Source organism: Heterocephalus glaber, unplaced genomic scaffold, assembly GCF_053883595.1.
Source record: "Heterocephalus glaber isolate CG9 unplaced genomic scaffold, H.glaber_assembly_v1.0 deba00001479, whole genome shotgun sequence".
Classification (NCBI taxonomy): Eukaryota; Metazoa; Chordata; class Mammalia; order Rodentia; family Bathyergidae; genus Heterocephalus; species Heterocephalus glaber.
Window position 1 is genome coordinate 7,420,930 of NW_028258316.1, and position 26,832 is coordinate 7,447,761.

Below are 26,832 nucleotides of genomic sequence, written 5' to 3' on the forward strand. Positions count from 1 at the left end.
GCACAAAGTTTTCTCTGACTTTCTTTCCTGTCATTGTCATTATTGTTCAGTGCCTGGGTTTTAACACAAGGTCATTGCACTGAGCTATATCTTCAGCAGTTTACTTGTTTATTTTGAGACAGGATCTTAATAAACTGTCCAGACTAGACTCACACTATCCTCTTGACATAGTCTCCCAGAGTTCTGGGATTACAGATGTGCACCACCACTCCATGCTCAGGATTCCTTTTAAGGTCATAGATAGTAGTGTAGGTGGAAGTCCTAGAGCTGGGAGAGAAGAGAGTGGGCCTGGGAGGGTGGCCAGGCTCTGGCGGCCACAGCTTTGCTCAGCTTCACTTCCTGCATTTTCATCATCCAGCTCGGGGAGGGGGGCTGCAAATGGAAGGCTGTCTAGTGGGGGCGCTGAGGCTGCACCCTACCCACCAACTCGGGACTCCTCTAAAGCCCTGGGCCTTAAAGCCCGCCACCCCAGAGTCCAGGCTGGGGCCCAAGCAGTAGGTACGTACAGCCAGTGCATGGAACTTTGCAGGCCGCTTTAGTCTGCAAAAACTAAAGGGGCCTGCAAAGCCCCATCCAACCTCAGGTCAGGTTTTTTATTTTTTGTTGTCTGTTGTTTTGTTTTGTTTTGTTTTGTTTTGGTACCAGGGATCGAACTCAGGACCTTGTACTTACGAGGCAGGTGGCAGAACCACCGAGCTAAATCCCCGGCCCTCTCTTTTCCTTTCTTTTCTCCCCGCTCCCCACCTCATTCGTTCTGATGATGGGGACCAAAACCAGGTCATCATGCATTGCAGTAAGATAGTTCATGACCTATTCTTTGGCAGAGGCTACAACTCTTCTGCAATTTGATGATGATCAAGTTTAGGTTTGTTGGGATTGTTTTTCAGCAGCCAATCAGCTAGCTAAATAAAAAGATCTGTTGGTTTTTGCTCACAAAGCTCTGAGTCTTTCAAGCACAGTTGGTGTTACATATAAGCTTAAATAGTCCTTAGCAGCTTGTCCAGTTGGAATGGGCTCAACAATCACTTTAGGAAACATGAAACGAATTTCTCTTTCTGCTCCACCAAAGTCCTTTCTTGCGTGCAGTGCATTCCTTAGATTGTCTGTGCCATAAGTTGCCCTTAGACTGTCCGGGTGTGTCTCTCCTTAGCTACCCATCTATTACTTAGTCCCAGTTCTTTCCAATAAGAGACAGTGTTGTGTGTAGCTAATATCATGGCAACCAGAACTCATGTAAGCTGTTAAATTTGGGGAAAATATTTCCCATACTGTTCCACATAAAAGTGATCGCAGTGCTCGGGGCTGAGATTTAGTTTTCTTCTCTGAACAATGGTGAACTCAGATCTGAGAAAAACATCTTGTATCTCCTCCTCTTTGTTAACAATATCAGTTTGATAGTCACCAGAGTTTTTTCTACATAGATCTGAGGCAGGGGCATTGATACCTCCATTTCGGCCTTTCCAAGTACAATCTAAGTTTCTTGACAAATACCAACTCGGTGCCTGCTTTTCCAGCTCCAACAACAACCTTTCTTGGCCTTTACAAGAAGCAGGAAACAGGACAGGGCTCATGCAAGCAGAGAATGCTTTTCGGTTTTCTTTACTTCTTTCTTTCTTTTTTTTTTTTTTTTTTTTCTTGTTTTTGAGACACTATCTTGCTATGAAGTTCAGGCTGGCCTTGAAGTGACTTGTATTCCAGGCTGGCCTAGTACACGTCAAACTCCTCCTACCTCAGCCTCCTGAGTGCTGGGATTACAGGCATGTGCCACCATGCCCATTACAATTTTTGCTTTCCTGTAGTACAGGGAGGGGTCCTTGACACACATCCCCACTCTAGGTGCACAGGATCAAAGACGGCAGCTTGTCTGGACCTCAGCTGCTGGCCCACTGACAGAGACAATCGGATGAAGGAAAGACAGTGAGCAAAAAGAGGTAGCCCTTGGCCCTGCCAACTGTGGAGCTCTAGGAATGTCCCTCCAGTCTGTGCAGCCTTCTCCTCTGTCTACCTTGCACAATCCTGACCGAGGGAAAAGGGAAAGATATTCTCCTCATGCTTCCAAGTGAGTTGCTGGCAATTGGCTCACTTCCTGTATTTAGACAAGGATGAATCAGCCAACCCTAGGGGGAGGCAGCCAGGTGGACCATAAATAGTTCCTCCAGGTTGGTCTCCTCAGCCCCCTTCTTCCTCCTCTAACACCTGCCAGCCCAGCAGCTGTCCAGAAGCTATGGCCCTGGGTCTGCTGTGTCTGGGCCTCACCCTGCTGGGGATCCTGCAGTCCCAGGCCCAGGACACCACTCCGACCCTGATCCCGAGCCCATCTCTGAGTAAAGTCCCCCTGCAGCCAGACTTCCAGGATGACCAGGTAAGGGCTCTGAGGGGCAGTTGTGGGAAGGGCCCGGGGGAAGAAACAATGGGAACCGAGGAGAGGAGAAGCAAAGGGACTCAGGGGAGTGATGGGTGGGAGGAGCAGGAGTCAGGCAGATCAGGCCTAACACATGCCAGGAAGGGACATCTTCAGCCCCTCTGAACAGACTGGAAACCTGAGGCTCCAGAAGACCAACTGGTCGCTTCTCTTTAGCTATCCCATGCCTGACAAAGCAGGGTGAACTTCTTTCCCAGGGTCCCTCCTGGCGTTGGAGGGACCCCACTTCTGCTAGCCTCTCAGGGCAGCCAGATCCCAAGCACTGCTGCTCAGTGGGTAGCAGCAGGGACAGCATGGAAGGGGTGGCTCTGGGGCCATCCCTGGGCCCTGCCTGTCATCAGCCCCTTTCAGTTCCAGGGGAAGTGGTACATCATAGGCCTGGCAGGGAGCTCATTTCGGAAAGGAAGACAAAGCCAGTATAATATGCACAGAACCATCTACAAGCTGAATGACGACCACAGCTACAACGTCACCTCCACTCTGCTCAGGTGAAGCCACTATGTCCTGGTGTCTGAGAGGCAGACCAATGTCAGCCAAGGGGTAACCAAAGCTGAGGGATTCTGTCAGTCATCTCACTGCTCCGCACAAAAGCAATCTTCCTCTCCCCTGCTCTTCCTTTGTACTTTTTACTCTAGTTCCCTTCTTCCCTTTTTCCCTCTCTCCATTAACATTCATGGGTAGCTCCAGCACAAACACACATAGAAAGCAGGAAAAAGAAAGAGACTAGGGTGTTCCAGAGGGGAAGAGGGACACTGAACCCAGCCTGGGACCCAACCCGAGCCCTCCATCTGGGATGTGTAGGGAAGTGACCTTAAAGGAGCCAACACGTCTGTAATCCTAGCAGGCTCACTTCAGGAGGTGAAGCAGGAGGATCACAAGTCAGCACGGGCAATCTAGAGAGACCCCGTCTCAAAATAAAAAAATGTTAAAAGGGCTGATGAGGTAGATCCATGTGAAAGTCCTGAGTTCAGTCCCTGCTAACACTACCATCACCACCAAAAATAAATATAAAATTAGGAAGTTTGAGGGCCACTGCAGGGTCTGGTAGACTCTGAGTCAGAGCCTCAGCTTAGGAGGCAGCAAAGTACCCAGGCATGGCCACCTGGCCAGGGGCTGATGAGCAGCCAGGAGGGGAGCGCTCCCAGGCCAGTCTCTGGGGCATCTCACCCTGAGCCAGGGCCTGGCTCCTGCAAGGGCCAGCATCTGGGTGCAGCTGCAGCAGGAGAGGTCGGGAGAACCAGGAAGGTAAGGTCTCCAGCCCCGAGTAGGAGATGACACAGGTGGAGCAGATGAGGACTCAGAGTGAGGAACTAGGGCTCATCTACCTGAAGAGGGTGCCAGCTCTGACCACTGGGTGGACTGGAGTTGAAGCTTTTGAAAATCCAGGGTCACAAGGAAGGCAGGTTTCCGGGTTTTTGTTTTAGGGTACAGGAGTGTGACTCCATATTTTAGGGTGGAGTCATGGAAGAAGTTGGATGTGGCCCAAGGGCTAATGCAGTGCTTGGCATGGAGCAGATTGGAAGCTCAGCCAGGAGAGATGGACAAGGGGAACAGCAAGATAAGAAAGAGCAGGGCTCAGTGCCTGGGGTCTGTGTGGGGGACCGGCCGCCCCAGGGAGGCAGCAGAGGGGACAGTGAGTGCTGGAGGGAGGGTTGTCAAGTGGCCCCCACAGCAGAACAGGAAGAGGCTCAGAGGGGAAGGGCCAGGGCCATGGAGCAGGCCGGGTGGGCTGCCTGTCCTAGTAGGGCACAGGCCATCATGGGCTGGGCTGAACTGCGGCCTCAGAATCCAGCCGTAGCCCTGGTCCCACTTTGTCCAGTCAAAGGGGACCAGGGCTATGTCACGTCCCTGGTCAGCTCTGAACATCTCTCTCACCCACAGGGGCCAGAACTGTGATCTCCAGATCCGAATTTTTGTCCCAAGTGTGCAGCCCGGCCAGTTCACCCTGGGCTATCTGCCACGTGAGTCCTGAGTGAGGCGGGCCATGGGGTTTGGGTGCAGAGGCAAAGTCCCCTTGGAAGGGGGTAGGCCTGCCTGCTCTTCCATACAGACGCTGTCCTGTGCGGAGAAGGCCCTGCTGACTATCGGGGGGGATGGGGACAGCACCTTCTCCTCAACCAGGACAAGTGTGACCCTCACCATGCACACTGCAGAGTACCTTCCAGGACAGAGCTACACCGTGAGAGTGGTAGCCACCAACTACAAAGAGTTCGCCATGGTGTTCTTTGAGACGAAGTTCAGAAACAGAGTGAACTTCAGGACCACTCTCTATGGTGGGTCCTCACTCCATCCTGTGGGGTACCTGGCACATGGTGACACTCTGGGGAGGGGTCCCCTACCCCCAAATACCCACTAAGTCTTCTCCAGCTCAAGTCTCCCTCGGGGAGGAGGTCTTTCCATGGGAGAGGGGTCTGAGGCCTCCTTCGACAGTAGTTATGGACCGAACCAGGTGTGGTTGGGCACAGCTACCATCTGAGCACTCAGGAGGCTGAGCCAGATGATTAGGAGTTTAAGGCCAGCCTGAACTAAGTAACAAGACCCTGTCTCAAAAATACTTTAAAAAATAACTACATAGTGTCTTTCTGTTGGCCACACACTGCCATGTTGACCACAGGGAGAACCAAGGAGCTGAGCCCTGAACTGAAGCAGCGCTTTGTCAACTTTGCCAAGTCTCTGGGCCTCACTGATGACAACATCATCTTTCCTGTGCCCACCGGTAACGGCCAGCTGGGGAGGGGGAAGGGGATGTGCGGTTCTCCAGCCTGATGGTTCCCCAGCAGGGAAAGGGGAAAGGGGACAGGAGAGACTCAGTCCCCTGCTCCAGTGGAGGGGTAGGGGCTCCCACCTTGGGGTTTGTGGGCCTCCAGGGAGCCTGGCCCCAAGTGGTCCCCTGGATAGTTTAGCCAAGCCCTGCCCTGAAGACAGCTTGAAGCCCAGGTCCAAGTTTCTTCAATCACACTTCCCTGGGCCACGTCCTCTCCATGCACTGGGACTCAATACCCTGGGCCACTTCTCCATACCTTAGGTCTTGCTGTCCCAGGCCACCGCCTCTCTACCTTGGGTCATGTTGTCCTGGGCCAGCTCCTCTCCCCTGGGCCTGCTGATTCCTAGTATGAGAGATGTCCCTACTTTTATATGGCCTGGCCTCAATTCAGGGAACCCCTACGTCCTCTGCAGCTGGGCGAGGCTGGGTTTGAGGTAGCCAGGGGCAGCACAGAGTTGCTGGCAGCCAGAGATCACACACACACACACACACACACACACGCACAGCTGCCTGCTCTGATGTTCTTTCTCCCCACAGAGAAGTGCATCGATGGCTGAACAGGCTGTGAGTATGGCTGGGCAGGGGTCTGATGGGAGGGCAGGGCAGGGTGGGCTGGGGGTGTCGGGGCTGCCTTTGTTCCTCCCCACACCCCAGCCTGAACCCAGCCATCTTTACTCTGCTGTCCCCACTCAGATGTTTCTTGTCTGCTTCCCAAGGTGTCATCTAGTTCCTCCACCTGCCACAGGGACAGTGAGAGCGCTGGAAGACCCTTCTCATAGAAGAGTGCTGCCCACCCGTCACCCCAAATCCACCCTGCTGATGGAGCCCCTTGTCTGCTCATTAAACACATGCACCCTGTCTCTGAGTCTGTGTTCCTTGTACCCTTACCGTGAAGTAAAGGGCAAAGGGAGGACTCACACCAGCCTCCCAGGGCCTGCTGTCCCCAGAATGCAGCCTGACATTCGGGTGCAGGGAGAAAGCCAAAGCGGAGGTGTCCAGGCTCCCTGCCACCTGTTGCCACTGGCTGTCCTGAGTCTGTCGGGACAAACAGTGTGGCATTCACTCCCACCTTGACTGCACTCCTAGTCCCAGCCCTGGGCCCTCCTTCAGGGCAGTCTTCATATGTCCATTCACAAGGGCTGAGTTATCTACCTTCCAGAATCCCTAGCTGTTGATACTGGCCCCTGGGGCCTTAGTGTCCAATTAATGGGCCTGGGGGGGACACACACATCCAAGCCACGGCAGCTCCATACCTGATGGGGCTCTCTTCCCCTTCACCTGGCCCTAGGGGAGGGAGGCTGTGCCCACTTGTTTGTCCCTTAAAGGACAGCTGGACTAGGATCAGGGCAGTGTCAAGAAGGAGGCTGGGAGGTAGCAGAGAAAAAGGATGGGGTCAGGGCAGGGCTGGTGGAGAGGGTGAGGTTGGAACCATCAGTGACCGGGGCTGAGAGCTGGGCAGGAACAAGAATCTCGCAGCCCAGGCTGAGCCATACTGTGGGCCTCACATTTGCTCAGACTTGGGCCTAGGACTCCAGACACAGCTGGTGCTTGGCTGTCCCCTGCACACCTGGTCATTGAGCAGGACTGCGCCCAGAGCTGGCCACAGCTTGACGGTTCTGCAGGGATCAAGGGCAGTGGGGGAAAATGAGCGCTGGACAGCAAAGCAAGGGGCATCTTGGCCAGGACAAAAGGGGAACTTGGCCAAGTATTTGGGCAGAGGGGCTGGTCATGGGTTTCTTTCCTGGATTTAACACAGGATGAGTCAGGTTAGGATCCAGTAGTTTCGAGGTGAGTAAAAAATGGATCTGCCAGGCGTCAGCCTCACTAATTTCCAACCTCTCTCCATTAATTTTCTCATTTAATTCTAACACGTTTCAATGTTGGGGGCGGCGATCTTTATCACGATATTACAGGTAGAGAACTAAGTTTAAGAGAAAGTAAAAAGAGAGTGTATGGTTGGTGGTTCCCTCCCTCAGTGGTCCTTTGTAAAGGTCCCAGCAACAATACCAGGCGGCCGGGGGCCAGGCCTGACTCAGCAGGGAGGAGGAACCAGGTACCAGGCCAGTCAGTCCCTCCCGCACAGCCACACTGGCCAAGCTCTGCTTGGTCCCTTTCAGGCACCTTCATTTCCTCAGGAGCTGAAGGAAGCAACTGAAACAAATACAAACAGACGTGCATCTCTGAAGCTGCCTCAGTTTCCCCATCTGTAAATCAGGGCAGGTTCCTCACTATTCAACAATGCTATGGTTTCCAGGGACCCATTCGCCGGTGTTCACCCTGAATCACTGAGAGCGCGAGAAATGATCCCACTTGCCCAGACCAAAAGCAAAAGAAAGTAGACTCCAGAGACAGCGAAGCGAGGCTTTTAATCCAAACTCTCGCGAGAGTGCCGCCCGTCCAGAGGCAGGCGCACTCCAGCCGAGAGGCTGTGTGTTTCCATTCCCTCCCCCATCTTCCACGCCTGGGATCCGGGGTTCACAGTCTATCCCGAGCAATCTACCTCATCCCACTCCCAACTGTTGTCCCCTCCCATTTCCCTTCTTATTCCCGCTTCCCTCTGTATCTCTCTCTAGTGATTTTTAGCCTGTTGGCTTCCCAGTATTCGAGAAGACTTATCTCTGGAGTGAGTCTTTGTACAGCCTGCGAGTCCTTGTCTGCTCGTTGACCAAGTTAAGTCTAAGAATAAGGGTTTATTAGGGTGGTTAACGAAATACAGACAATTAAAAATATTTTTACCTCTGATAGAGAGCTCCCAGGAAAAGTCAGGGCATCCCCAGGGCAGGTTCAGGAAAGCTCCAAACCCTGGTCTTCGCCTTCGGTGCCCTCCTCCACCCGCGTCCCCAGGCCCCCGTTGAGCAGGACATTCCAGTCTCTGCACCACAGGGGCAGTGTGAGGATGGAACATGGAGACAAGCATGCTGGAAAGCGGGCCATGAGGACGTGGAAGCAGTGGACAGAACACGGGGCAGGAAGGGTGGACCGGAAAGACGGACTGCAGCCTGGAGGCCAGGGCCCGGACCCAGGATGTGGAGTAGCAATGACCCAGACCCACGGGCGCTGGCCCCACCAACAGGACCAAGGCCCCTCCCCAAACACAGCCCCCGTGACGGGGCCACACCCACCCCAGTGCTGCACCCTGCCCACTGCCCATGTCCACAGCCCTGCCCCTCTCTAGGCCACAGGGAGAGGTCATCCCATGGCTGCTACGTAGAAACACAGATCGTGGAGGCTTGGGCCGGCAGTGAGGGGAAGCAAGCCTCAAAGAGTCCAGAAGAGGTCCGGGGCAGACCGGGACCCCTACTCTGACCTATCCTGTGCTTTCACTGCTTTCCTGAGCAAAGTCAGACATGCTGTTTCCAAGGCCTCCTATGGCTTCCAGAGACTCCCCCAACTGCCCTGGGACTTCCTGTACCTCTTCCAAACCTCATCCACCCCCAGGGGTTGAGCCCCACCTGTCCTACCTTGTCCTCAACCTCCCTCCCAGGGCTTCAGCGCTTCTCTAGGGATCCTCGGTGACTAACTCTGTGCATAGGTGGAAATCAGACCACACTTGAGCCCTAGACAGTGAAGCCTCACAGCGGGGCAGACACAGGAGACGGGGGTGAGACTTCCCCAGTTCTGAATCTTCTCTTATGCCTCCAGGACTGTGTACCGTGGTCTCTATATGGAAGGGACTGGCGGCCCCCTTTAAGGGTGCTACAGAGGATGTGAAGCTCGCCGAGCCAGGCAGCATGCTTCCTATGGCTGCTCATCAGAGAAGCCTTCGGGATAAGGTGGCCCAGCTGCCATCACTCCCCATCCTGTGTACTTACTAGGAAAAGGGAGGGCTGCACAAAGTCACCTCACCAGCAAACTCACTCCTGGATGGCACCCAGAGGTGTGATCCTGGCCAGGAGTCCAGGTGAGAGTCAGGCCCACATCCCAGATGACAGTAGCTCACTTATGGAGACTCTTGTAGCTGTAGTGGCCAGGAGGCCCTATGGCTGCAGCAGTGTCCTGGTCTCCCATTGGATCCACAAGAAGCTAGGCCACCTTCAGCATGGGGGCCAGGTGTCACAGGCCTCCAGGTCTATGTTCCTTGTCCCCAGGGAGGGGTACTAGTGGCTTTTGCTACACAGCCTGGATGCTCTGGCAGATGAGAGGGCCCGGAGTGGCCACAGTGGCCAGGAGACTGAAGGCCACAACTCAGAACAATGTTTACAGTGGGCACCCGTTATCCAGGGATCCATCGGTGGCTCTGGGCTCCTGTGGCACTGGTCAGGAAGCCTCTCCCTGTCATGGCCCTGGCACTAGATAAGACACCTTGTCCTCTCAGCTCTATCACCATCTTGTCTGTGGGCAAAGACCAGAGGAGAACAATTCTGAGAACAGCTGTGGAAACCTTGGGCTTGGCCTGGCAGCGGCCCCTCTGGATCCCCATACTCAGTGGCCAGGTCAGCAGTCTGGACAGAAGTGTGAGCTTCTGGGGGCGGAAACACCATCTGCAGGTACAGTCACCCTTTTTTTCCTGCCCAGGACTCAGAATCACCTCTCACAGGGGGCATGCTCTGTAGTGACATGATGAGCAAGCAGGACAGAAGACACAGGACACAGGACTGGGTACCTCCCGCTGGGCCCAGCGTCCCTCAGGTGGCCACTGGCTCCCCTGAGTCACTGCAGCCCCAAATGTCCCTCTATAGGAGCTCAGCCCTAGTGCGCAGGACTGAGTGGGCCCTGGCTCCCCAGACTCTTCTACCTACATCCCTGGTGCCCCTCCTGCTCTGGCCACCTCTTCCTGACCGTACTGGGTCCCCGCTTTCATGCAACCTCTTCCCATACTGCTGGAGGAGCCACTTCTTCCCCACTGCCTGCAGCCCCCTGTTTTAGGTCACATCCTCCCCACATCCACATCCACAAGTCCCCTGCAGAAAGGCCACAAGGAAATGAGGAAAAGATCCCGTAAGAGTTTAGAAAAAGAGGTTCGGCGTGAGTGTAGCTCAGTGCAGAGCACTTGCCTAATATGTCCAAGGCCTTGGGTTCAACCCAGGACTGAAAAAAAAAAAAAAAAAAAGAAAGCGGGGGAAATAAAATCAAGAGAAGAAAGGGGTCCAGGTGCATAACTGTAATCCCAGCATTCCGAGAGGCTGAGACAAGAGGATTGCAAATTCAAGTTCAAGTCCCTTCTGGGCAATTTAGCAAGGCCCTGTCTCAAAACAAGAAGTGAGTTGGAAGTGGTGGGGCACACATGAAATCCCAGCACTCAGGAGGCTGAGGCAGGAGAAGCAACATGATTTGGAGGTCAACCTGGGCTACAAAGTGAACTCAAGCAATGGTGGAAGCAGCAGATGCAGCTCCAGACCAAAGGATGGAATCCATCCTGGTGGCCCGTGCTCCGCCTCTGGGCTGGAGTACAGAGGCCGAGCTCTGCCCAGCCCTGCCATCCACGAGGACACTGCTGCCACCTAGTTGTCAAACTCCGCCCCCAGGAATGGGCTCCCCTATACCACTGTTGAACTCTGCCCCCTGCTGGCCTTCCCAAGACCCGTCCCTCTCTGAGTGGCTGGGCAGGGCCATCCCTGGGCTGCCACCTAGAAGCGCAGGCAGTGGAAGCTTGGGCCCTTGGCTAGAACTAGCAAATCCCAGAGGGCCCAAAAGAGGGCCAGGGCAGCCTGGGACCCCTACTGTGTCCCATCCTGCCACTTTCCTGACTTCATCTGAGGAAAATCAAACCTGGGGCTTCCAAGGTCTCCTGTGGAAAGTCCTGCCTAGGCCCCATCGCCTACCTCCTCTGTATCTCCCCGGCCCCAGCAGAGATGACCCACACACACCCTTTATCAGTCCTGGGCCTCCCTCCCTGTTCTCCAGCACTTCTCTTAGGGCTCTCAGAGACTACACTGTCCACACACGGAAATCAGCCCAGGCTGGAGCCCTAGACAACGGAAGTGGGGATAGTGCCTGTTAGGCAGAGCCCCATATGTGGGCACCGGCAGGAAAGGGATGTGAGGCTCTCCCAGGTCTGGCTGTTGCCGAGGGCCTCCAGGACTGTGTATCATGGTCTCAATATGGAAAGGACTTGCTGACCCCCTGCTGTGGGCGCTGCAGTGGACAGTGGAGGTCTTGAGCCAGGCAGCATGCTTGTGTGGCTGCCAAGGTCACCCTGATGCTATCATTCCCTGTCTTTCTTACTTTTCTCGTTGCTGGGACAAAATGCCAGACACCCACAAGTTAGGGGAAAGTTTTGGCTCACAGTTTGTAGCGGTTTCAGTCCATAGTCCGCTGGCTCCAAGGCAGGGTGGCATGGCAGAGGGGGGTCACAGAGGAGAAACAGTCCATGGCAGTGCAGGCAAAAGGCAGCAAACATCAAGCTTTCCTTTCCCTTTTATCCCATTCAGGTTTCAAGCCTATTGGATGGTGCCACCCACACCCAGGGTGCGGCTCCCCATTATCCACTCCCAGAACTATGCTAAACCTATCAGTGGACTAATCCAGTTATCATACCCTTAATCCTAGTATCACACACCCATGATCCAGCCACTTCCCAAAAGCCCACCTATGAGCACATGAAGCTTTAGGTAGACATCTAGATGTAAACCATACCACTCTTCTTCCCATTTACTGGAGAGGGAAGGGGGAAAGGCACCATGTCTCCTCACCAGCAAGCTTCACTCCTGGAGGACACCTGGAGGTGTGATCCTGCCCAGGGGACCAGGTGAGAGTCAGGCCCACATCCCAGGGGACAGCAGCTCACTTCCTGGGACTCCTGTAGCTGTAGTGGCCAGGAGGACCCATGGCTGCAGCAGTGGCCTGGTGTCCCACTGGATGCCAAGAGGGTAGGCCATCCTCAGTGGGGGCCCAGGCCCCGGTATATGTTCCAGGTGGTGACAGGAAGGTGGAGGCAAGGTGGAGCTTGCAGCCCATTATAGGGGACACAACAGGCTTGCTTTTGAGAAGCGCCCCCTTCTGCTCCCTGAACCAGGTGGAGTGACAGTAGGGACCACTGAGTTAGTGTCCAAAGAAATTCAGAGAAAGGTCTGTTATGTAGGTCAGTGACAGAGCCAGCCATCACTTGTCAAACAGCACCTGAATGGGGGAGTGAGGATGAAGAAGAAGAAAGATGCAGAGATCGAGTCGGGAGCCTCCCAGAGAGACTGCTGCCACGCTTTTTTTCTTCTCCTCCCCTTTTTATCACAGGTGAGTTGGGTTATTAATCATGACCCTTATCCAAAGACACCTGCTTCCTTGTTCTGTAGTTCTTTGGAAATTCCCCACCCTCATGGGCTTTCTTGTTTCTCGGGTTTACAAAACGTTCGTCATGTTCCAGGACAATTTCTGAAGGTAAACATCTAATTTGGCAAGGACGTGGTTCCTCGTAACATCGTTTCCTTGCTCTATACAATGGAGGGTAAGATTTAACATGGAGCCTCTATGGCTAACACCGCTCTCCACAGGTCAGCTAACCATCACTGCCTGAAAGTGAGGACCCAGGAGGAACAGGGGTTTGTTGATGTTACACTGCATCTTTGAAGGAGAAAGGAGTTTCGAGCCAAGGAATGCAAAGAAGGCAGCTCCAGAAGCTGAAAAAGCCTGGGAAGGGGATTCTTACCTAGCGATTCACAGGTAGCACAGCCCTGGGAACAGTGGTCTAAGCCCAGTGAATCTGATTTAAACTTTGGCCCCCAGAACCAGAAGGAAATACATGCATGGTATGCTACATGTATGCAATTTTCTGCTGACGGTTAGGGTTAGGAATAGGGTTAGGGTTAGAGTTAGGATTAGCTCCCTAGCCTTGTTGGGACTGCTGTCTGGGAACCCCTGCCAATTGCCAAGTGCAGGCATGAGATACCTCCTGGTAAGTGCTTCTGTTGTTCAGGTTACTCCTCTTAGGAAACTCTGGACCTATCCTGGGTTTTTTAATAGGAGTACCCAGTCAAAGCGGAAGTAAGTATACATCATTCCTCCCAGGAGGGATCCAAGGCAGCCATGGGGATGATGGTGGCGGAAGATCCTAGAGTCTTCTTTGCCCTGTGCCTTCTCTCTGCACAGTGATATCAGCTGGCTTCTGGGGACAGCGTAACCGGTGAACAGTGTTGGTGTGAAGCCCCTCTTTGCCTTTCCCTCCCTCGTGGCCCCATAGACAAGAAGCGTAGATTCAGACACCTGGCCGCATGTATTTATTTAGCAGGCAAAGGGGGCTCCAGAATCAGGGTGGCTTTTGTCAAGATGGGAGCACAGCACTGTGCTGAAAGAAGAGTTCTCTTGCTCTTTTACCAATATTGTGCCCATGGGGCAGCCAGATGGCAATTGGGCAGAAGAGAAAGGAAGAACAGGGGTTAGGGTTAGTTCGGCCTCCTGGTAGGGACTCACATGGGACACTACAGTGAGCTGCAGGCCTTCAGCCTTTTACTGGCTCCTTCAGATCTCCAGTCTGCAAATGACGCCTCTGCATTCTTCCACACCTGACTCTGTGGGCAGCCACTGTAAGTCTGTCTTGTAAACCCATATATATTTATATGTCTTACATTAAGTCTGTTTGTCTAGTGAGCACTGACTCGTACACTCAGCAACTACTGGATTCTAGCATAAGATGACCCATCCTTCCTTAAATCTAGGGGGAAATCCATGACCAGCCCCTCTGCCCAAGTACTTGGCAAGTTCCCCTTTTGTCCTGGCCAAGATGCCCCTTGCCTTGCTGTCCAGTGCTCATTCGGCCTCACTGCCCTGGATCCCTGCAGAGACCTTCAAGCTGTGGCCAGCACTGGGCTCAATCCTGCTTGATGACCAGGAGTGCAGGAGATGACAGGCCCAAGGCACCAGCTGTGTCTGGAGTCCTAGGCGCAATTCTGAGCCAATCTGAGACCCCCATTCCTGCCCGTCTCTCGGCCCCAGTCTCTGATGGTATCAGCCCACCCTCTCCACCAGCCCTGTTCCAACCGCATCCTTTGTCTTTGCTGCTTCCCTGACTCCTCCCTGATCCTAGTCCAGCTCTCATTTAAGAGCCAAGCAAGTGGGCACAGCTTCCTTCCTGCAGGGCCAGGTGAGGGGGCAGAAAGCTCCATCAGGGGTGGTGCTGCTGTGGTTTGGATGTGTGTCCCCTCCAGACCTATAAGTTGGAACCTATGACCCCTGGAGATGGTATCTAGAGGTGGGGCTTTCAGGAGGAAGTTAAATCAGCCCTTGTGAATGGCAAGAAGGCCCGAGGCTGAGACTAGGAACCCAGTCAAGGCAGGAGTATGACATCATTCAACCCAGGACCAACTCGGGACAACCGATGGTGACAAGGATGGCAGGGGAGCCTGGAGTCCTCTTCTCTCTGCACCCTAACATCAGGCTGGCCTCTGGGGACAGCAGAATCTATGCTGGTGCTGGTGTGAGTGACCCTTTGCCCTTCTCCCTTACCATGGCCCAGGGGACAAAGAGTACAAACTCAGAGATGGGGGCATCTGTTTATTTAGCAGACAAGGAGGGCTCCATCAGGGGGGTGGCTTTTGGGGTGATGGATGGGCAGCACTGTGCTGTTGGGAAAGTCTTCCAGCTCTGTCATGGCATCGTGGCTGGTGGAGCAGCCAGCTGGCACCTTGGGCAAAGTGACAGGAAGAACAGGGCGTGGAGAGACAGGAAGCAGCTGAGGGGACAGCAGAGGAAAGATGGGGTTTGCAGCCAAGGAAGGGGAGGAATAAAGGCAGCCCTGAGACCCCCAGCCCACCCTGCCCTGGCCTCCCATCAGCCCCCTGCCCAGCCATACTCACTGCCCGCTCAGCCATCGATGCACTTCTCTGTGGGGAGAAAGAGCATGAGAGCAGGCAAGAGTGGGTGTGGGGTCAGAATATCTGGCTGCCAAGACCCCTGAACTGCCCACGGCTGCCTCAGGCCCAGCCTGGCCCAGCTTCAGACAATCTAGGGTTCCCTTAAATCAGGCCAGGCCCCTTGAAAGTAAGGACATCTCCCAGGTCTGGAATGAGCCACCACCAGGGAAAGGGGAGGTGGCCAGGTACAGCAAGGCCCATGGTATGGAGATGAGGTGGCTCAGGGCACTGAGACTGGGAAACTTGGGCCTGAAACTGCCATCTGAGGAGGGCTTGGCTAAACTATCAGGGGGATCTTTTGGGGCAGGGTCCCTGGGGACCCTCAGACTCCAAAGTGGGAGCCACTACCTCTCCAGTGACTGGAGCTGGGGACTGAGTCTCTCCTGTCCCCTTTCCCTGGTGGGCAGCATCAGGACTAGGCAGACCCCACATCCCCTTCCCACTGCTCATTACCAATGGGCTCAAAGAAGACGATGTTGTCATCAGTGAGGCTCAGAGACTTGGCAAAGTCGACGAAGCGCTGCCTCACTTCAGGGCTCAGCTCCTTGGTTCTCCCTGGGGCCAACATGACAGTGAGTGAGCAACAGAAAGACACTCTAATTTTTTTTTTTTAATTTTTGAGACAAGGTCTTGTTGTGTAGTTCAGGCTGGCCTTAAACTCCCAATCCCCCACCACCACCCACAGTGCTAGGATTACAGTTGTGGCCAACCATGCCTGGTTGATGGTTCACTCCATAAATGCTGTCAATGAGTGAAGGAGCCCTCAGACCCCTCTCCCATGGAGGATCTGTGGGGGACTCAAACTGGAAAAGACTTAGGGATCTTTGGAGATATGGATCCCCTTCCTCACGTGTGACCAAGAGCCCGGTTCCTGGAGGGGGTAGAGTGAGGACCCACCATAGAGGACAGTCTTGAAGTACACTGTGTTTCTGGACATCTTCTGAAAAAACACTATAGCAAACTGATTGTAGTTGGTGGCTGTCACTCTCACAAAGTAGCTCTGGATGGCATGATAGCCTGCAATGTGAAAGACAAGGGTCGTCCCTTCCCTGGCCAGGAAGAGGGACTGTCCTTTCCCTCCATGACAAATCAGCAGGGTCTTCTCCCCACAGGGCAACATCTCTTCGAAGGGCAGGAAGGCCTGTCTTCTTTCTGAGGACTCAGCACCCTCAGTGCCAACCCCATGGCTTCCCTCACTCAGGACTCACGTGGCACATTGCCCAGGGTGAAGTGGCCGGGCTGGTCACTTGGGACAAATGTCCTGATCCAGTGGTCACAGACCTGGCCCCTGTGGGAGGGAGAGGTGTTGGGAGGTGAGCGTGGAGAGGACACAGACTAGGTGCCCGGGGCTGGATGAATCGGGGTCAGGCCCGTGCAGGCTTGTGAGGCCCTGTCCAGAAGGCCCGTGACGGCCTGCCCCACCCTCTCCAAGGCCCTGGGCCTTCTCCTCTGAGCCTCGGCCTGGGCTTCTGCAGGGTCACTGCACCCTCCCTCCAGTACCCACTGGCTCCTCTGCAGCCTCCCGGGGCCGCCTGCCCTCCACACAGACCCCAGGCACCGAGCCCCGCTCTTATCCTGCTGCTCCCCCCGCCCTTCTCTCCTGTCAGTTTCCTCTGAGCTTCCAGTCTGCTCCATGCCAAGCTCCACCCTAGCCCCTGGGCTACACCTGACTTCTCCCAAGAACCCACCCCACCCTTGTACCCAGACCCAAGTCTCCAAACTTCCCTCCCTAGCCCCCTCGATTCTCAGATCCTCCAACTCCAGTCCATCCAGCGACCAGAGCCAGAACTCACTGCAGGCAGGAGAGCCCGGGCTCTACCCTCCGAGGCCTCATCTGCCTCACCTGTGTCATCTCCCACCTGGACTGCCCAGCCTCACCTTCAGGGTCCTCCCACCTCTCCTACCCCAGGATCTCCCTAAGTTTCCCCGCTGGCTTCCAGTTTGCCATCCTCCTGCCTCAGCCCCTGAGCTGGTGCATGATGACAGCCATGCACCCGCATACTTGAGACGCTGGCTCCTTTAAGGTCCCTGCCCTTCAAGCTGAGATGGGGGCCTTGGTGGGGTCCCAGTCTGGGTCCAGTGTCCCTGTTTGTCTTCTGTCCTGTTCCCACTGCCTGTGTGTTTATGCTGGAGCCACTCTTGAATATTGATGTAAGTGAGGGAGGAAGAGAGAAAGGAAGGAACAGAGGAGAGAGGAAGAGAAGGATGGAAGAGAGGGAGGACAGCATCCCTCAGCCTTGGTCACCCCTTGGCTGTGATACCATTTTGCCTCTGAGATCCCCAGGAGGTAGTGGCTTCACCTGAGCAGGGTGGCGGTGACATTGTAGCTGTGGTCGTCTTTCAGCTCGTAGGTATCGCTGTACATGTTTGACTGCCTTTCTTTTTCTTTCTGAAATCCATTCCCCGCCACACCTATGGCGTACCACTTCCCCTGGAACTGTAAGAGGCCATGACAGGCAGAGCCCAGGGACGGCCCCAGAGCCACCCCTCCCTCGCTGTCCCTGCTGGGACTTCTGAGTGCCAGAGCCCAGGAATGGAACTGCCCTGAGAAGCTGGTAGGAGATGAGTCCTCCGGGGCCAGGAGGGACCCTGGGTGAGGAGTTAGCCCTGAATTGTCGGGGATAGGATGGCCCTGGACAAGTGGCTGGTGGCCCTCCTAAGCCTGTTTTCTCTTCTGTTCAGAGGGACTGAAGGTGTCCCCACATGGCATGCGCTGGGCCGGGACTCCCTGGGTCCTGCTCCTACCAGCACCATGGCTGAATATTCCTTTCCCTCTCCTCCCGTCTGCTCTGCTCTGTTTTCGTTGTCCCTGTCCCCTGGGCCCTACCTGCAGCTGCCCTTTTAAAACCCTTACTTGCTCATCCTTGAAGTCTGGCTGCAGGGGGACCTTGCTCAGAGGTGGGCTCTGGATCAGGGGTGGAGAGGAGTCCTGTGCTTGCGTCTGCAGGGCGCCCAGCAGGGTGAGGCCCAAACACAGCAGACCCAGGGTCATGGCTTCAGGACAGCTGCTGGGCTGGCAGGTGTTGGAGGAGGAAGAGGAGTGCTGAGGAGCCCAACCTGGGGGAACTATTTATGGGCCGCCGGGCTGCTGCCTCCCCTCTAGCATGGGCTGGCCCATCCTTTGCTAAATCCAGGAAGCGTGAGGCAATTGCCAGCAACTCCTTCAGAAGCAATTGGCAATATTTCAACCCCTCCCTCCACCAGGTCAGGATTGTGCAAGGTAGAGCGAGGTGAAGGTGCTGGGGACAGGAGGGGCATTCCCAGAGCTCCACAGTTGGCAGGGACAAGCCTTCCTCTAAGGGCTCACTGCTCCTCTTCCCTTCTTCTCCTTGGCCCTTTCTGTGTCAGCAGCTCAGGTGTGGGAAAGCTGGCATCTCTCATGCTGAGTCCAGAGTGGGGGTAGTACAGTGAGGTCACTTCCCTGTACTTGCAGAAAGCAAAGAAGCTTCCATCCCTGTAGGTTGTGTGCTGCTTCCTGGTTCTGGGAAAGGTCAGGAAAGGGCAGAGCGGCTGACAGTGGACATCCTGGAAAGGGAGGGACAAGGTGTCTGCTCTGAGCCTGCTGAGCCCAGATCCTGGCCCTCACAGGAGACCCAAGCCAGGCCTTGGAGCAGGGCGAGATCCCCGAAGCCCTTCTCCTCCTTCACACCTAACTCCATCTGCAGAAGTAGGCAGCCCTCCAAGGGACTCTCGGGACTGTGGCCTCTCCTGTGAGCCCAGCGCGCAGAAGCCTGGAGCCAGGTACTTGGCCATAGATGCGGCTGTGTGGCAAAGGCAAGTGCTCAGGCTGCAGACCCAGCTCACTGCACAGCCCTGGGAGGGGGCCTCAGGAGCAGGCAAGGTGGGCTGCACTCTGCTGTGTACACCAGTTGGCTTGGTCACAGGGTGCCAAGATTTGCCTTCTCCTTCAGAGGTCATTCAGACCCACCTTCTGTCTTGCCACATTCTTGGGCTCTGGAGCCCAGTTCCTCAAGCCTGGGGTCTCAGGACTGTCCCTGACTTGTTCTGAGGGAGGCTGCTTCCTCACTGAGGGCTGGGCCAGCATCCTGGGGAGGCAACAATGGATCCAGGGTCTTCTGCAGTGTCCCCCTGAGATGGCTCACGCATGAGGGCGGCAAGCATCCCAGACACCTGACCTAAGATTGGACTGAGGATCATTGGCTTTATATGGGTCTGATTGGCTCTACCAATGGTCCTGGCTTTACCTACCAGCTGCTCAGGCCCCAGGCTGGGCTCTGGGGTGCTGGACCTGAGGGAAGCGACATTAGAGGAGGTCCTGAGCTGGTGCAGCTCACCTCCCCCACACACACAGACACCCCTCTGTGAGACCAAAGCGACTCCATTTTGCTAAAATCCACCACTCCCCTAGCCTCTCAAATTAATGGTTAAAATGTGTTTGCTTTGGGACACTAGATAAAAATCTGTAACAGACCTAAAGTCCCCAAGTAAACTACTCAACTCCTTGTTTGCCCGGAACTGATGTTCCGGGCACCACAATTTTTAGAACAAGCTGCAGATGTCTGGTGACCATCAATACGTGACAGTCGACCACTAACCTTTGTCCCTCTTTTCCCCCGTAAAACCTACGTGTAGCCGCCCCTCAACCCCGATGAGCCTAGCCAATCAGAAATGTACACTTCATGCTGCTAAATGCCAACCAATCATGTAACTGCTAAACGGAAAATCTCCAAACCTTGCTGTAACCACAATAAAAACCCCAGCTAATTTGAAATTCGGGGCTCTCAATTCTGATCCACTGCGTCGGTGACCGTTGGGAGCCCCTGCTCGAGCTTAAATAAATGACCCTCGTGTGCTTGCATCGGAAACGGCTTCCTGGTGGTGTTTGAGACTTCACAATCTGGACACAACACCTCCATGCACCCCACTACCTGGACTGGATGATGAAAAGGCAGGAAGTGAAAGTGAGCCAAGCTGTGGCTACCAGAGCCTACCACCTTCCTAGCCCCATTACTAGCCTGTCCCAGCCATAGGGGGCTCCACCTCCACTATTCTCCAAGACCTTAAAAGGTATCCTTATCCACACGGGGCATCTCAAGTCTAATCTCAGAACTCTGGGAGCCTCAGGCAGGAGGACTGCAAGTTTGAGCTTACCCTGTACAATTTAGTGAGACCCTGTCTTAAATCAAAAATTTTAAAAAGGGCTGAGAATGCAGCTCAGTGCAAAAGGCCTAGGTTAAATCTGGGTGGAAGGAGGAGAGGAGAGGATAGGAGAGCAGAGAGGGAGGGAAAGGAAGGCAAAGGAAAGAGAAGGAAACTCATACCTCTTATGCGGAGTCACCTCTGGTTCACGGCCTCCCAGCCCAGCACAGCAGCTCTCTTCTCAGAGGAGGAACCCGAAGGGTTGGCAGGTGGCCAGAGGCAGTAAGGGGCAGAGATCTGTGCAGGGCCCGTTCCCTCTGCATTGACCCAGGCCTGTCTCAGACCCACTGGCCTTGAGAAAGGCAAGAAGTGTCCAACTCTCCCCCCAACCCCAGCAGGCTGGAGGCTGGGGTGAACCTTGGCTGGGGACTGTCACACCCCTCTGCCTGCCTTTTTGAAGCAGGGGAAGAGACACCCTGATCCCTGGTTTGGTAAAATCAGGGAGGGAGGGATCTGGAGAGATCCCCAAGCCCCATACCTAGCCTTCCAGAAGATTCCCTGGTTTCAGCCCCCTCCTTGGATCATGTCCATGACAGACAGCTGAGGCTCTCCTGTCCAATTATGGGCTTCTATTTGAACCAATCGCAGGCCTGCAGCTGCCATATAAGCACCACGCCCCTGCCACTTCTCCACTCACTCTAGAAGCGCTCCCTCCAGCATACTGAGTCCCCCTGAGCTGCAACACAGGTGCTGTCCAAATAAAGACTGGCTCTAGTGGTCCTGTAAGCCTGATCATCATTTATTTCTTGGGTAGTGTGTGCCCCAGATGTTTTGTAAATCTGCTCAGGATGCTTACCCTCAGTAGTGTGCACAATGTTTGGTTCAAAAGAAAGTTAGTACTGAGGATCTTAAGAGACCAGCAGTCAAAGAAGATCAGAGGGCTGGGGATTTAGCTCCTCAGTGCCATGTCTGCCTTGCAAGCACAAGATCCTGAGTTCGATCCCTGGTACCACAAAAAAAAAAAAAAAAAAAAGAACTCAGCAGCATTCACCATTCTCATGTGAATCCAGCAAAAGAAACTTAGGCTGACTGGGTGAGGCCCACAGTGTAGACATCCTGGTGAGACATGGGCCAACTCACAGATTCCAAGGTAGACAGGACACTGGAGACCCCAGTTCCTGCCCACCCTCTTCCCAATGGGCCCCTGCCCAGGAGGGAACTCATGGTCCATACTGCTCAGACCTCCGCACTTGGATTGGTCTATACTGCATATATGGCACCATGTGTTGCCATACCAGCCATTTGCTGCCCCCAGGTTTCCATGGTGACCCTGACCTGGTGCTACAAGGCCACCCCCTGCAGCTCCCAAGCTGTCTCCCTAGGAACTGCAGACCCAGTGAGCCCTCAGCAAGTCACTCAGCAGCTCTGGGGCTGAACCTCTCCTGGCAGAGCCAGGGCTGGACACAACCCCCCTCCCAGTCCTGCTCTGGACCTGCTTAACAGCCGCCACAGCTGGGTCAGGTCCACACCGGGGTTTCCTGTGGCCAGAAGCCAGGAGAACTCTGGCTGCTCTGGTCCCAGCCCACAGGAGGTTTCCAGGAGGGAGACCAAGATGCCCTGACTTCCCAGGGACAGGCCTGGCCCCAGCCCAGTCTAACACTAAGGGCAGGGAGAGGCTCCCTGGCGTTCAGTTCTTGCACCTCACCAATTCAGTCTGACCCCTGGTCTGGCTTTCAGAAGCCCAGCATGGGAGCAGTGTCTGGCCCCACCAAGGATGACTGCTGAAGCGGCCCTTCTCCCCTGTGTAGAGGGCAGGACTGTACCGACCAAGCTTCCCAGAGCCAGCACCATGCCTGTCTCTTGGGCACCGATGGGACCTTCTTGGTTATAGTGGATCCCCAGGCTCCCTGCAGCAGGAAGTACATTAGTGTGTGGTGCTTGTCTGCAGGGGCCCTGGCTTGAGTCCCCTGTTCCCAGCTCTCATGCCAGGGCTTACAGGGAGCCTCACATGTCTTGTGCCCTGTCCACTTGGTGGGACCCTGCCTGAGGGGAAACTGACAGGCAGCCCCTCTCAACCCCCAACACTCCCCCTGGATACCTGCTCTGGGGAGGCCCTGGGATCCACCGAGAGGGGCAGCCGGCCCTGCTGCTTGAGGACTGGGCCCAGGGCCACTCCCAGTTCTAGCCTTAGGCATCTGGCCCAGGCTGCCTCTTGGAGCTGCTCCTGTCTTTGCCCACAGCCTGGATGCCCATGCAGGTGAGAAGGCCCTTGGTGACCACAGGGCCCAGGAGAATGGAAGACACAGCACAGAGCAGGGTCTACAGCAGGCACCAGGCATCCAGTGGGCAGTAGGTAGCGCCAGGGCACAGGCAGGGGGTTTTCTGCCTGTCATGGCCCTGACACTGGACGTCTTTTCCTCCCAGCTCGGCCTCCTTCATTCCTATAGCCCCTGGCATCCCAAGTTGTCCAAGAATGGGACTTGTCCTTTACAGCCACTCTGCTTACCCCCAGCTCCCTGCTCCCCAGGCCTTGGCTGGGTCTCTGTGGGACACCATCTAAGCTGGCTTTGGGAGAGGACAGGCCTGGCTCTGTAGAGCGGCTGCTTCTCCTTTCTACCCGGGAGCCCAGCCAGGCCAGGAGAGTGCCCAGCCCAGGCACCAGAAGAAATGACACCAGAGCCATAGCACTCAGGATCCTGCCTGGGGTCTCCTTGTGTGTTCTGAAGGGACGGGGGCTTTCTGCCCCTCCTCATTCATGCCAGAGGAGGAGGGAGGTCAGGGTCAAGGACAGTCAGTATTGACTTGTTTGCTACGATGCTCTCTCACAGTAGTCTGTTCTTGTCCGGCAGCATGTGCTTCTTTTCTTACCTTTACTTGGCCCAAACTCACTCTGCAGAGCCTGTTTCTTTCCCTATCTTCAATAAATGTGAAATCTTATTACCATGTGCACGTCTTGACCAATTCTTTGCTCAGCACAGAAAGAACCTAGAAACCACCTTTAGAAGGAGAGTCCAGCACCCCAAAACCCAGACCAAGGTCTGGAGGGACAATCACCCCTGCTCCCTCCCTGTGACTCTGAGAATCACCTATCATGGGTGGCACACTATGCACCAGGCAGCAATCACAGGGCACAGGACTTGGTGCCTCTTCCTGGCCCAGAGTCCTTCAGGTGAGCACTGTCCTTCCTAGGGTCACTGCAGCCCCAAGTGTCCCTGCCTAGAAGCTCAGCCTGGCTCTGCCAGGACTGGCGTGGCTCATGGTCCCTGGTCTCTACCTGTATCCCTGGGTGCCCCTCCTGTCTGGGCCACCTCCTCCTGACAGTCCTGGGTCCCCCTGATCCATGCTACCTCCTCCCATACTGCTGGGGTCCCTTAATTCAGGCCACTTCCTCCCCACTCGCTGCAGCCCCATCTTGGGCCACTTCCTCCCCACATCCACAGATGCCCTACCAGCCACAGCCTTGTTCTCTCAAGGGCAGATTTCCTCACAGTGCATTTCCCCCTGTCGACATCCCCTGAAATCTGGATGGCCTGAGAATGTCCCAAAGTCATCAAATTACTACAAGCAATTACTACATACCGGTTGGTCTAAAACCACACCTTCCTAAGGTCAGGAGCCCCGAATCTGAAATACAGTGTGTACAGGTCCTTGCTCCCTCCAGCTCCCAAGCTTGGGGCCCCATCACTCCTGTCTCTGCTCCCTCTTCACAGGACTGTCTCTTCTATTCTTACTCTCCCTCCCCTGACTCACAGAACGACACTTCCAATGACATTTAGGTCCCAGCTAGATAATCCAAGATAATCGCATCTCAAATTCTTCATTTACTTAGAAGGTAGAATGGGAAGAGGGAAACAAGTAAGGAAAGATACAGAGGAGACAGAAAAAAAGGGAAAGGCCAGTGACTGGATTAGCATATCTGTCTTCTAAACAGTATAGATGATGAGTGCTATCTCAGCACTGGGGAAACTGAGGCAGGAACCCTGTGAGTCTGAGGCTAGCCTGCACTGTACAGTGAGATCTTATCTCAAGGAAAACAAAATAACTGCTTTTCCTGTTTTCTAATTTTTTATTTTAATTAGTACATTTGTAGTACATGATTACATTCATCATCGGGGGCCAGGGATTTAGCTCAGTGGTTTCGCCACCTGCTGGGCAAGCCCCGGCACCAAAAAAACAAAACAAAACAAAACATTCATCATGGGGAGGTGGTACATGTACATAAAACATTTTAATTCTTTTTACATTCCTTTCCCCTCCCTTACATCCATCTTCTCTACTATTAAAATACAGTCCTTTGTCTGTTCCAGGATCGCATCCAGGATACCACATTCCATTTAATCACTGTATTGGCCTGGTTTTTGTTGTTTGTTTGTTTCAGCATTATCAATTTGGCCTGGTTTTCACTACAGTAACACAATACCCAAGACAGGGTACTTAATGAGGAGAAGAGGTTTATTTCAGCTCATGGTTCTGGAGGTGGAAGGCTGAGAGGCTCCCCCAGTGGTGGTCTTCTTGCTGGTAGAATCCCAAGGGGATGTAACCATCCATGGCAAGAAAAAGAAGAGCTTATCTAACCCTAAATCACCTCTCTAGCCCCACCTCTAAACTGCAGGGTCACGTTGTTCCATCCTCTTATTAGCTCACACTGGGAACTCAATTTTCACACATGGACCCTTGGGGGACACTCAAATCACGCCCAAACCATAGCTCCTTCAGCTATGAGTTTCTCAGGCTTCTTATGGTTTTGATGACCTTGACAGTGTAGCATTTGTCTTGGCAGCCTAGTGTTTTTTGTGATTAGTTGTGGGTTTTAAGGAGGAAGTTCAGAGAAATGCCATTTTTGCACGACCGTGTATCAGGGGCACACAGCGATACCCTGACTCATCACTGTGGGTTTGACCTGGCCGTGTGCCGAAAGTAAAGGTGTGGTTGTCAGGCTTCTCTAAAGTCACTTTTCCCCCTTTCTTCTTTGGAAGGAAGGGCAGCACCTACCTAAGGGATGTGGGCAGAGTATCTGCATGAATTATGTGGAATTCCTCTGCATAAGCGATCTGCTTCTCCTCCTCCATCTATTTAAACTTTGGCTTATAATCCAATATCAATTTATTTTCTAACTCTTTTTTTGCTCAAAGTTTTCCAACTTTGGCCACCGGGAACTCTGGAGTTCTTTCACACACCCTTTCATTGTGGTTTGGAAGCAATTTAGTAAGCTTCTCTGTCTTTTGTTTTTGGAGACAGGGTCTCACTATGGAGTTCAGACTGGCCTTGAACTGTATAGCTTAGGCTGGTCTCGAACTCACAGCAATCCTCCTGCCTCAGCCCCCCAAGTGCTGGGCTTATAGGAGTGTGCCACCACCCCCGACTAGTAAATTTTGACCTAGGTTTAAAAAAAAGAAAAAAAAACGCCGAAGATCAAAACAGTGAATGTATTCATCATCCCCTAAAGATTCCTCAGGACCCTTTGCAGTGCTTCGCTCCAGCTCTTCCGTCTCTCCCACCCTCGGGCAAACACGGACCTGCTCTCCAATCACCATAGAACTAGTCCAAATGCTCTACATGAATGAAAATGTGAAGCAAATACCTTTTTGTTGTTGTTGTTGTTGTTAGCAAGGGCCTTTGCACTAAACTATATCCTCAGTCTTTTTTTTTTTTTAACTATGAAAAACTCAGAGTTAGCCAGGCAGGGCTCAAATTTGCAATCTTCCTCCACCCGCCTCCCAACATTCTGTGATTATAGGCATGCACCATCATGCACCATCAAGCCTGGCACTAAGGAACCTATTTTTTTTTTTTTTTTTTTTTTTGGTACCTGGGATCGAACTCAGGACCTCATGCTTTCGAGGCAGGTGCAGTTAGGAACCTATTCTTGTTTTTTTTTTTTGTTTTTTTTTTTGGTGCGGGGTATTAAACTCGGGTCTTTGCGCTTGCGCAGCAGGCGGCGGAACCACTGAGCTAAATCCCCGGCCCAGGAGCCTATTCTTAAATGACAGTTGCAGAGGAAAGGGCAAAGGAGACAGGGGGCCTATCCAGAGAGACGGAAGGAAAACCCAGAGCGGTGGTCACAGAGCCATGGACAGGCATGTGTCCACGACACTGACCACTGGCTCAGACGCCACGGGAGGTAGGTACAGACGTTCAGCCCAGACTGGGGTTCATGGGCTGGCAGGATCTGAGCTTTTCTTTCCTGTGAGAATGTGGGGTCCTGGCTCCCTGTCCCCCGTGGTCCCCAGAGCAACAGAGCGGTAAACAGCTGTCTCTGTTTCTGCTGCTCTAACAAAGACCCCACAGACTGCTCCATTCATGAGTGATGGAGATTTATTTCTCACTGGTCTGGAGGCTGGGACGTCCACAAGGCACATGCATGTTCGGTGTCTGGCCTGTTCTAGATCAAGTAGTTGCCAGATGAATAAAAAACAGGATCCAGGGCCGGGGATTTAGCTCAGTGGTTTCGCCCCTGCTGCGCAACCGCAAACACCCGAGTTCGATCCCGGGTACCAAAAAAAAAAAAAAAAAAAAACAGGATCCCAGGCATCAGCCTCACTGGCTTCCCAGCTCCTCCCCGTCATTTTCTCATTTCTAACCTGTGTCCATGCAGGAGAAACCAATCGTTATTCCTACATCAAGATAGGAAAACTGAGGTTGGACAAAGTGACAAAAGACCAAAGGGTGCATGGTTCTCCACCTCTCAGTAGTGCTGCCCAGCAACAGGCTGCTTTGTACACAGGTCACAGCAGCAAAGCCAGATGGCTGGGGATGAGGGACAA

General features: G+C 53.9%; 2 protein-coding genes and 1 pseudogene across 5 annotated transcripts; 1 reads left to right on the plus strand and 2 right to left on the minus strand.

Moving 5' to 3' along the window:
- Positions 1–827: 827 nt before the first annotated feature.
- Positions 828–1,604, minus strand: LOC101705773 (nucleoside diphosphate kinase 5 pseudogene; annotated as a pseudogene).
- Positions 1,605–1,738: 134 nt separating this feature from the next.
- LOC101710688 (neutrophil gelatinase-associated lipocalin-like) lies at positions 1,739–6,044 on the plus strand. Of its 2 annotated transcripts, XM_004849263.4 has the most exons (8): positions 1,739–2,059; positions 2,204–2,362; positions 2,774–2,910; positions 4,304–4,383; positions 4,576–4,695; positions 5,037–5,138; positions 5,724–5,750; positions 5,903–6,044. In XM_004849263.4, the coding sequence occupies exons 2-7, from the start codon at positions 2,225–2,227 to the stop codon at positions 5,741–5,743; spliced, it is 597 nt and encodes a 198-aa protein (XP_004849320.2). In that variant the 5' UTR covers positions 1,739–2,059; positions 2,204–2,224; the 3' UTR covers positions 5,744–5,750; positions 5,903–6,044. The 2 variants fall into 2 exon arrangements, with proteins under 2 accessions (XP_004849320.2, XP_021117211.2); XM_021261552.2 differs by lacking the exon at positions 1,739–2,059 and having other exon boundaries at positions 2,102–2,362.
- Positions 6,045–14,596: 8,552 nt separating this feature from the next.
- On the minus strand, positions 14,597–20,662 carry LOC101711038 (neutrophil gelatinase-associated lipocalin). Of its 3 annotated transcripts, none has more exons than XM_004849266.4 (8): positions 20,251–20,662; positions 17,823–18,493; positions 17,269–17,405; positions 16,177–16,256; positions 15,866–15,985; positions 15,422–15,523; positions 14,912–14,938; positions 14,597–14,739 (listed from the first exon to the last, which is right to left on the minus strand). In XM_004849266.4, exons 2-7 carry the CDS (start codon positions 17,958–17,960, stop codon positions 14,919–14,921), a joined length of 597 nt encoding a protein of 198 aa, XP_004849323.2. In that variant the 5' UTR covers positions 17,961–18,493; positions 20,251–20,662; the 3' UTR covers positions 14,597–14,739; positions 14,912–14,918. The 3 variants fall into 3 exon arrangements, with proteins under 3 accessions (XP_004849323.2, XP_004849322.2, XP_087039254.1); XM_004849265.4 differs by having other exon boundaries at positions 14,597–14,787; positions 20,251–20,634; XM_087183128.1 differs by lacking the exon at positions 20,251–20,662 and having other exon boundaries at positions 14,908–14,938; positions 17,823–18,081.
- Between the last annotated feature and the right edge of the window lie 6,170 nt (positions 20,663–26,832).